The sequence below is a fragment of the Venturia canescens genome, chromosome 8, assembly GCF_019457755.1.
Source record: "Venturia canescens isolate UGA chromosome 8, ASM1945775v1, whole genome shotgun sequence".
NCBI classification, from domain to species: Eukaryota; Metazoa; Arthropoda; class Insecta; order Hymenoptera; family Ichneumonidae; genus Venturia; species Venturia canescens.
This window is the reverse complement of record NC_057428.1, coordinates 20098090-20108564: the sequence shown is the minus strand read 5'-3', so window position 1 is coordinate 20108564 and position 10475 is coordinate 20098090. Positions and strand designations below refer to the sequence as shown.

The window sequence follows — 10475 nt, the reverse complement described above, 5'->3', positions numbered from 1 at the left end:
TTCAGTCCGTGAACATGTCGAGCGGGCGGTATCCGGCAAGTTTGAGTCGACGAGTCAAAGTTTTTATAATTAAGTTTTAACAAGTATTTACCTTAAGTTTTAATATTACACCGTACGAATCATGTTGTCGAAAGTGAATATTTTTGTGTTAGTCGCGGGTGTGTTAGGCTCGGAGATCATGTGGCAAATTTGGAAATGCATACAGAACCGTAGTGTTGTGAAAAGTAACAAGTCGAACAATGTAATTCCAAACAAAGAAACTGTGACAGCTGATGACAATGAAATACTAATGTTTACCGAAAAAGGTAAATTGTGCCGCAGTCATGCGATTACGAGGATTCCGTGCAAGAAAAGCAACTGTCCAGTCGGTTATATAAAGTAAGTATGTGTTTATTATACTGCATGGAAAGAAAATGTAAGATGTACGGTCCGTTGCCGAATCGGCGCGATAATTTTTTCTCAATTTTCCTCGACTGTAAGCGAAGTAATCTTTCGGACCATAAGTATGACTATCCACTCGATGTAAAGCGAGTTATACACGCTTTTGCATGGCATAGCACAACGCAATATAATAGTAAACAGTATAAGAAATTTCATTTAATCACGTAGCACGTATTTCTATCAGCGTCCACGTATATCGTGCTATGTATGTGCGCATGCATCGAGTAACGTGATTGGTTCAAATCACTTATCCTGCGTGTGCCAGTATATAAAAGCGATTTTAATTGGCTGAAAATGCAAGGCTTCCTGGAATTAATCACGAGCTTTAGCGCGCATTACTTCCAATGAATGCCTACCCCAAAATAAATTTTTCAAAACAATAACGAGTTAGATCAGAAATTCGTCGAACTGGTCAGAGTCCGTCGCAGCCATATTCGTATGCACGTTTTATTCTTTTTATTCATGATAATTATCCTCTTTCGAGGAAGCGAGTTTCGTCATGTTTTCATCACATGTGTTTACTGAGCCGATATTTCAACGACGAATTGCCGCTGCCTCCACGCTATAAACAAGACCATCCACCAAAAAAACAAAAAAAAAACAATTGCATTAGATGTTCGGTCGAACCGTGTACTTTTTTTCCAGGAAGTTGGTATCGTATTTGAGCCGTGCTTCAAAAACATTGGACGTTTGCTTGTACATCATGACCTGCGATGATGTGACGAACGCCATTATAATGGCCCACAGACAAAGCGCACGCGTTAGGGTCATTGTTGATTCGGGAATGAGCGAAAATCCCGCCTGCAATAATCAAATATTACGGATGCGACGAGCTGGTTTGTTTTCATACAAATATATATATCCCCCATCCACGTAAATTTATGTATAACCACGTATTTAGAGATGTTTACTAATAATATAACGGTTCACTGATTCAGAATGTGTTTTTTCTATTTTTAAAATAGATAAATTAGAATCTATTTGAAATCCGATTAATGAGATATTCTACTTTTGGTTCAAAACCCCAGACGCTCGTTTTTCATCACATAAAATAGACGAATCGGATTAATTTAATTCAATTGAATGAATATTTCAAGTACCAAGTGCCGTAATAAATTAAATCATAACTAAATGAATCACGGAATAAATGAGAATTCTTGAAAGATGGATAATTAAGAATAATTCAGTCGATAGTTGACGAATAAATGAGTTGAAGAAAAGTAAAAAGAAAAAATGACAGAACGTTATAGAAATACGATTTTTCAATTAATTGATTTTATGACTATTTATAACAGGCATAGAAATTCGGATGAACGAATTTCAACCATCGAGTCTCATGCATCATAAATTTGCTGTAATGGACGATGAAATCGTTCTGTTTGGGAGCACCAATTGGACGATGCAAGCATTTTATGGAAACAACGATTCGATCGTCGTGACAAACAACAAAAAATGCGTTATTGCATATTCTAATGAATTCGACAATTTGTGGCGACACTTTTCCCCCTAAGCAGACTCTGGATTTTACGTAAGTTGAAACACACGAAAAATTTATTTATAAACATCAAAATATTTCGAAATATCGACGAATCTAGACAAGACGAAAATTCGACGAATTTTTATTATTTTTCAAACGCGCGTCATGAAGCGTTCGTCGATAAAAATCCTACCGAGAGTACACCGAAGGTCGGTATTCTTTCACGATTTACCATTCGAGTGACTTTTTTTTTACCAGGAGAGTCGAAATGTAGAAATAAGATTTGGAATTTTCATAATATCGTCGTCGTTGGTTTCAGTTCCTGGAAGATGGCGATTGCGATGAATCCTAGAAGCTATTTTTAAATTTTTATATGAAGTTAAGAATTACAAGAATTACATTGACTACTTTGTCGCGGAGTCAAGAGGATCGATCCAGTCGACGAACCTCACTTGGAATTTCCGAAATACGAAATTATTTGACACAGTTTGACCGATTAAAAAATTTTTTTAATGCCTTTTTTTAATAGGTCAAACTGTGTCAAATAATTTCGATTTGAATTTGAGATTTTTGTAAAAACTTTGTCAGACAAAGTTATCTCCAGTTTCCTTCGACTTCCTTGATGGCCAAACTCTTCAAAATTCTTGCATTAATTTTGCTTTCCAGTGCAAAGTTCGAACAAAAATTTTGTATTTTGCTCGAAAAAAAAAAATTAAAATAAGTCCAACTATAATTTTAATCCCCAATTTATTGCACTAATATTTCATTACATGACCGGTCTAGCATGCCTTGGTGGATGCAAAATTCCTATCTTTATAATATTTATCTTTATTCATTTTACAAAAACATTTAAACTGGGTAATAAAGAGAAAACGAATTTTTTTCGTTATCCTAAGCACTTATGTGGGAATAAAATTCCATTAAAATTTTCAAGTGTCGCTTGAAAATTGGACGAACTATGGATCATCCTGTTTTAACGGCCGAACGAAACGGTGAACAAATTTATATTGTTCGATGTGGTGATCATAGCGTAGAATGGACGATTCACGATGAAGTTCGGCAGTTTATTAGTCTTTGACTCATCCCGTATATGATTTGGTGCTACAATAAAAAACAAACATACTCTATCTTAACGAAATTGATCATTGAAACACGGGAAATGATAAGTTAGCTCGGCAATTGCATTGGCTGGTGTAAATTGTAGCGATCAATTCATTTTCAAGCTCACTTAAGTATCTAGAAGTGTAACGCGCGTCGAGCGAACCGAAAAAACCGTGTTTGAGGTTATCAGTATTGAAAATTCTTACCAGTCCATTGTGATTGTTTCCTTCGACGAACGGCATTGCATCCTGAGAAATGTACAAGAAAAATCGTGGAATAAAAAACATCGTTTTATCGAAAACGCATACGAAAAATTCTCACCTATCGCTGATACAGCCTCGACTCCTTCCTCGTCCACATAAAACACATTGGTTTGTTCCATATCATCGCTAAAAATAGCTCCTCCGCCCATATAATTCGTTCTACCAAGGAAGTCTTTTGCGTTCGGTTCGAACAAACCATTTAGGCCTAGCTGAAGAAAATGTTGAAGAAATACATTTATAAAGAATGAAGTACTGGATGAATCACAGTGAAAAAAACCTTGTGACGAAAAAGTAGCTGCGATCTAAAAGTGTACAGTGTACTTACTTTTTCTAAGGACTTTTTCAATGTACTTCTATATGGAATTACAAATCTCGGCAGTTCGATATTAATTTCTTCTTGAGCTGGTCGATTGGACACGTATTGACGCATGACTATTTTAAAAGTGCTTAAACTCATCTTATTTGTTGGAAACACGACAACCATGCTGATGTCTATGTTATGTCGTACGTCACGCTATGACCAAAAATGAAAAATCGTTTTTTTAAAGTAATGAATCGAGCCATCCTTCGTTTGATAATAAATATTCTAGCTTTTTAAGTGTCGAAGTACTTGTAGAATTTGGTTTCGCGCGAACGAAAATTGAACGATTTTTTATGCTATGATTTCAGACTAGTAATACGTACCTTTAATGGCAGTTCAACTATGGAGTACAATGGAGTCATTTTGGTACGGAATTTTCCCGAAATTCTCATGGTGGGCAGTTCCTTTACCGTTCCATTGTTGAAGTAAAAAGGACGGAGGCGGGTTTCTGTGATATCGAATTTTTGAAGCCATGTGCCCTCGAAGGACACAGCGTTCATCACTGAGAAATGTTTATTCAAGACAACGTCGGCTGAATCAAAGAAAAATCACTCGTTAGATTTCCCTTCTCGTATAAGTGGAAAAAGGAGGCATCAAAAATTTTACCTAGTTTCAAACGATTTGCTATTCGGCAGCCAGTATGTTTCTCGCACCACTTGTTCATTTTTTCGATCAATTTGACTGTATTTGCGAAACTGGTATTATGCACCTCTAAATGAAAAGCTTTCGGAATTGCACTAATGAATTTGAGTTTTAAATTTAGTGCTGAATCAACGAAAAAGCTGTTGGCTATCCGAAGCGCAGACTGTTCCTGGAATAAATTTTTTAGTCAAAGTCGTTCCTTACCCCATACGACGTCTGATTATTTTTTAAGTTCGAAAACGTCGATTTTATTCGTTATTTCAGCATTGTCTTCGCCGTCGTGAACGGTTCTTTCCTAGATCGTTTTGATATCGATATTCATCAATACTCACATTTAACTGATCTATGACATTGCCATATCCATTTTTATCAAGATTGTTGGGGTTACGGGATAACATGTAGTTTACCCTCGCTTTAAGATATCCATCCAATCCGAACGATATCAGAAACAAAACGAGATTAATGCCGAAAGGAGAAACAGCGAAACTGGACCGAGCGATATTACCGATTGTCTACACAAGAAAGAATATTTATTGGCATGATTTTATACTGTTTTCAGTTAAATTAGTCAAAGCGTTATGGCCTCTGTACACTGCGCACGATTAGTGATGAGCGGATCCGATGAGCTCTGGAAAAGCAGAGCTCTCATTGGCTATCGCTCGTCGCTCATCGCTAATCGCGCACAGCGAGCAGAGGCCATTAATCCTAAGAGTACGTCGTAGTTTTCGACTCTCGTAAGCTACTATGTCGTTTGTTCGACTTTAATAAGTTGTGTAATTGAAAAATGTTGCCATTTCTGAAAACCACTTTTTGAATAGACATTTTATCGAAATTCGATTGGCCGTTCACAAGATTCGGCGTAAACACAACAAACGACCTATGAACAGAATTCTTGAATGAGAAAAAAAATAGCGCGAGTTCGTCACCGGTTTGACATCGTCAACCATGGTAGTTTTTAGATTATTTTTATAGTTATACCTGGATATACTCATCCGCAAATTTAGATGAGTCTTTAAGAACGGCTTCCACAGCAGTTTGTTCACTTGTAACGGAATCCAATGATTTAGTAAAGACTGCGACGGATAGCAGGCTCACCATTCCCAGCAACGAAACTGAAACTGTTTTCCCCAATTCGGAGAGATCGAAATAAATTTATCTGACACATGAATAAATAATGAGAAAACATTGTTTTTTTGATGCTGCGACGATTGACAAAACTTCAAGCTCGATTTTTTTACTCACGGTGATACATTTTCGGTGTTTAGCTGAAGTCGTGACAGAAGGGAACGATCAATCGATGAGGATCAAATATTGAACACTTCTCACAGTCAGCAGCAGTTTCGTCGTCCAAACTCTTTAACGCTTGAGAGTCATCGATCTTACGTGGCAATTCAGCATCGAGGGTAACGTCTCTCTTTAAGAAAGTCTCAATTATTTTCGAATCGGCGCTAGCGTACATAGCTTATAGTAACCAGCATACATAGTAATTTTTTGTGAAGCATAAATTCGATGAAAATTGATGTGTGGTTGAAGCTCGAACGAAATTCTGCCGTAGTAAATTTCTCAACACTGGCGAATCATCGATGCTTGTGTTCAAGCTTCTCCTCAAATTTGACTGTGTTCAACCTCAAATTTCGATTGTGAAAACTTTTCTAACCATATCAAAACGGCATAATAATTCTACTTTACTGTTCATCATCGAGTCAACATTAATTTTACAATGTTTCCTCGGTGAACTAAGTAGGAAAAAATAGCACAACTTAAACTTTTGTCAGAGCAAAGTACACTATTTAGAAGTTTTAATTCGAAATTTGCTTGGAAATTGCAATGTTGTTGGTGAAAACCTCCCAAATGGGCGATATAGAATCCTAACGCTGTCATAGCAATCTTTACAATTTTTTTCTTCGTGTTCAAGCGCGAATGAAATTCTGCTATGTACCCTAGTAAATTTTCAAACATTTCGTCGGGTTGGCGATATTTGTATTCGAGCTCTTGGAATTTTACTAGGCTCAATTGTAAAATAAGCAATTGGAAATTTTAATTAGGAAACGACAGAGTGAAAAACGAATGTTGGTATGGCAGAATATTGGTTTTACCGCTGAGGCCAAATCCAATGTGGCGACTTTTTTCTTTAAGGAGGGTGGCTAGGGACGATACAATGTTGCCATGCTAAACCATGTAAAATACATTAAAAGTTTCAAAATGATAAGAATTTAATAAAATTTGGTGAACATATTCTTTAGAGTTAAATTTGAAAATACAAATTTTTAAAGATTTTTCTTCTGTACAGTTATCTAGTAATTGATCACTAAAGTTGACGTGTATAAGCATAGCGTTTCCATGTATATAGGTATACATTCCGGGCATAAGAAATCTGCTTTAATGCGTAATTACTCGATAACTAAGCAGAAGAAAATTTTGAAAAAAATTGTGTCTTCGCACTTGATGTTGAAGAACATTATCACCAAATTTGATCAATTTCTTATCAATTTGACGAACGTAGCGACCCTCCTTAAAGTCCGTGGATCTCTGATTTTTTTCAAAGTTTCACGATGTGCGTTTATAGATATACTCGTTTGAGTATCGAGACCTCGAGAAGTATTGCATTTGTATAGTTGCGATTGAGGAAAAGTATTGGAAGTCGTGGACAATGAGATCTAAGATTCTTTATACACTCTTCAATGAAAACAAACGGTTAGTAAAGTACAATAGTAGAATATGATGGAAGGATCTAGGATTCTCTATATATTCTTGATACAACGCAAGGTGTTAGTAAATTACAATAATGTGATATAACTTGGTATAATACGTGGTACGTTACCGGAGAGGTTTCTTCGAACTTTTCGATGCGCGGTCGTTGTTGAATTTCGTGATCGTCCAGAGTTTAAGTGTAAGACGACTAACCGAATGACAACCAAACTACTACGAACCGTACAAACGTGACTCTAGGTACGGATCGGAATGAGAGTTGTGCCGCATATCTCGGTCCTTTCGTAGGGCTCGATTTGGGTCGATCTGTATTTGTTTTCGTTACCTTGGGCACAAGTGTTCTGGGTTCTATTTATCGGGACTTATAAGGAAAAAACATCTGTGTTATCAATCGACGAATCCCCGAAATTTAGGGCAGTAGTGTTCGGTTCGAAGTTTTTGTGGAAACCAGAACACTTGCGTACACAACGTAAGTCGGGGCACGAGTATTTGGTAATGAGGTGACCAATATTTTCGATGTCTTGATTAGGTAATATGCGCACTTAGATCGAGATCGTTTTAGTTAAGTTGCAAATTGGAAAAATAAAATAATCAAAATTTAACGCCGGCTGTGACAACGTCATTCGATTCTGAATCAAATGGAACGTGTTTATGAACGATCGTGGGAGGACTTTTTCTTAGTTTTTTTCATTTTTCGAAAAATTTCAAAGCTCGCGGACCTCTGACTTTTTTCAAAGTCCCACGACTCCTCGGAAAATATATTTTCTTTTGTCATTACGATGCCCCATTCAATCGCATTGGAAATCGACTTTATTGCTGTTCTTTTCCTATTTTTTTCATGCAGTCTCAGCCAAAGTGACACGTGATACATTACCTAACTCTGGTATATCAATTTCGTAAAAGCACCCTACTTAGAAGCGTGTTTACTTAACAATAATTATCTTAACTCTTGCGTAAACCATATTTTATCGGATCTATGTATTTCTAGGGCAAACACAGAGGCAAACAGAGGAAAGATCATCGCTGTATACACGGTCGGAAGGAAGACGCAGGGGAGGCCGATTTACCCGTGAATATTACCGTGACAAAGTCCTCGCGCGTGTTCAACATGTAATCCCGTGGCGTCTTGCGTTCAATCTGAGAAGCGTATCGTGGACATAGCGACACGTTGCACGCAAACGACTGATCCTCCTCGCCTCTATTATTCCTGTCGCATCTTGGATAAAGATCCATATACATACGTTACACTGCTCGCCTCCGAATTTGCCTCTGAAGCTCATTTCCCGCTTCAGATTTCCCGCTTCGGAATGGACGGAGATCGTACAGGCTGTAGCAAAAGCTAATAACAAAACTGGCTCAACGGAATCGTGCGTGATTTCGAGAAGAGTTTTTTTTTCGTGTCCGTCTCAACATTCGTTGACTTTTTCTCGACACGACTTCATCGCCTAGGATTCAAATTTCTCCGAGTTTCGATCATTATCGTCTCGTACACGAATTAACATTTTTCGATTTTGTTATTCTCGATAATAGAACGGGAGCGAAGGGCACTGAAGAATATCGGAAAACGATTTATTCCGATGCAGTTAAAACCGACTGGAAGTGCAGTTACATTTAGTTCCAAACGGCACATTTGGATCGAAATGGCTCGATGGTAGGAACTGAGGATTACGAGATTTCGAAAAACTGGAGAACACACAATTGGTTTTTAATGATGGAAAACTCGAGAAATTAAGTTACTCGAACTTTTGCATTGTGCTGCTAATGATTTTGGACGAAGAATTTCTTACAGTTTAATGACGTGGATTTGAAAATTTTCGGGCTTGATAGAACATTTCGTATATAACGGTACGATTTATTTGTAACGTTGGTAGGCAACGTCAAAGGAAAATAATGATCAACAGTAGCAAAGCTTTCCTTCATAATAGATTTAAATAGCGGTGCATATCCAGAGAAGGCTTTCCGATCGACGTTTTACTTGTGCAAGTCGTAACAATCCCTCGAATTATCCGTTGGTGCAGCGTATATATAATCGGGTTACTTCATCAATTATCCGAGGTTGGTCGCGGCGTCAATTAACAAGTGTACGACGAGAGCGACTACAAATCGCTTTCGTGCCGTTAATTAAGCGAGCTACCGTCACGATTATAGAGGGTAGGATGGGAGTATAAGCGATGGATGAAGCCGGCGGTAGTAGCGAACCGTAAAGGGACGAGAACGAAGATGAGGAGGTTTAAAAAGAAGAAAAAGAAAAAAGGAAAAATTCCTCTCGAGTATATTGAAGCTCAAAGAGAGCGTACTGAGTTCTCGAGAACCTCAAATCCTCGAGTTATGGATCGTCACACTTTATCGAGTACAGCTCACAAATTTACTCCAAATCCGCATACTTTATCACATTACATTGGGGCTCTTATCGGTTCCCGGAAATTATCCGAATGAATTTTACGTTGCATTCTCACGTCAAAAATTGCCTTTAGAATTCGAATTATTACTTCGGACTCGATATTTCAATTTTTTATTTTCGCTTCGTAGACTCAGTTTTTTAATTTATCGTTCTGGGTATAAAAACAAGTTGACAATTATTCATTTGCAAGCACCGGGAAATTCGTATAATCGTTGGCAAATGCGCGCTAGATTTGGTGGTGACTTTTTTAACGAGGAAAATTCAGGACTATAAAACACGCTGGAGTCTTTGTTTCTCGTCAACTTATATATGAAGCGATCGCAATCAAAGTTCGTGAATACGAAATGAAGGAGAAACGCAGTCGCGTGAAACACGAAAAAACACTTGCTTCGTTCAGAAACATTTGCCACATTTCGAATTTTCCATTTTCCTCAATGGACTCTATCGCTCTTTTATTTCCTCAGCCGTTCCGGACGAGTTTTATATCGGTTAAATTTATATTCCGCTTGCAGCTCATTGTACGTTGGCCGCTTCGCTCACATCCATTTTCGCGAGGCTTACAAAAAGAAGAAATACTTTCACGACGCTTTCTCCCCACGGCAGGACACTTTTTGAGGTTTCAACGAGTATTCCCGATTATAAATCTCTACGGAAAAGTGCAAGAAGAGCAAGAAAGGCTGAATTTCATCAAAAATCAGCTTCGTTGAGAGTTACTTCTTCGAGAAATGCACGAAAACTGCCAATTTTTTATGGCAAAGTTAAGCGAGTACGCTAAAAAGTCTTCAATTTGACGGCTCAATTGAGGTTTTAAGTGATTTTCAAATTTCAAACCTAAAAGCTGTGCAAAATAAAAGTCAATTTCGCGAGTAATCGCCGTATTCGGAGCGTTTGCTGGGGCCCGTTAACCATTAAAGATCGCGTCGACGCTTGGTAAAACCGGAAGCAAATGGAATAAGCGAACAGCATTTGGTTCATCTCAATTGATGATTCATAAAGCCGGGTCGTTTCGTTCGCGAATAACACGAGGATTGATATAGAGCGTTTTCGTAGATATATGTCGTGAGATAGAGTAGCCAAGGG

The 10475-nt window shown here is 37.8% G+C and overlaps 2 protein-coding genes across 3 annotated transcripts; one reads left to right on the top strand and one right to left on the bottom strand.

Annotated features, from left to right (window-relative positions):
• On the top strand, positions 1 to 4477 carry zuc (Mitochondrial cardiolipin hydrolase zuc). 2 transcript variants are annotated; one of them, XR_006261858.1, is made up of 5 exons: positions 1 to 378; positions 1087 to 1277; positions 1737 to 1969; positions 2090 to 2127; positions 2238 to 2651. XR_006261858.1 is itself a non-coding variant. In XM_043426938.1 (4 exons), the coding sequence occupies exons 1-3, from the start codon at positions 122 to 124 to the stop codon at positions 1949 to 1951; spliced, it is 663 nt and encodes a 220-aa protein (XP_043282873.1). In that variant the 5' UTR covers positions 1 to 121; the 3' UTR covers positions 1952 to 1969; positions 3952 to 4477. The 2 variants fall into 2 exon arrangements, 1 of the variants encoding a protein (XP_043282873.1); XM_043426938.1 differs by lacking the exons at positions 2090 to 2127; positions 2238 to 2651 and adding an exon at positions 3952 to 4477.
• On the bottom strand, positions 2647 to 7240 carry LOC122415092 (neuroserpin-like). The gene is made up of 10 exons (XM_043426937.1): positions 7107 to 7240; positions 5528 to 5699; positions 5264 to 5403; positions 4618 to 4797; positions 4250 to 4454; positions 3967 to 4175; positions 3608 to 3796; positions 3341 to 3491; positions 3226 to 3267; positions 2647 to 3019 (listed from the first exon to the last, which is right to left on the bottom strand). Exons 2-10 carry the CDS (start codon positions 5535 to 5537, stop codon positions 2892 to 2894), a joined length of 1254 nt encoding a protein of 417 aa, XP_043282872.1. The 5' UTR covers positions 5538 to 5699; positions 7107 to 7240; the 3' UTR covers positions 2647 to 2891.
• Positions 7241 to 10475: the final 3235 nt, after the last annotated feature.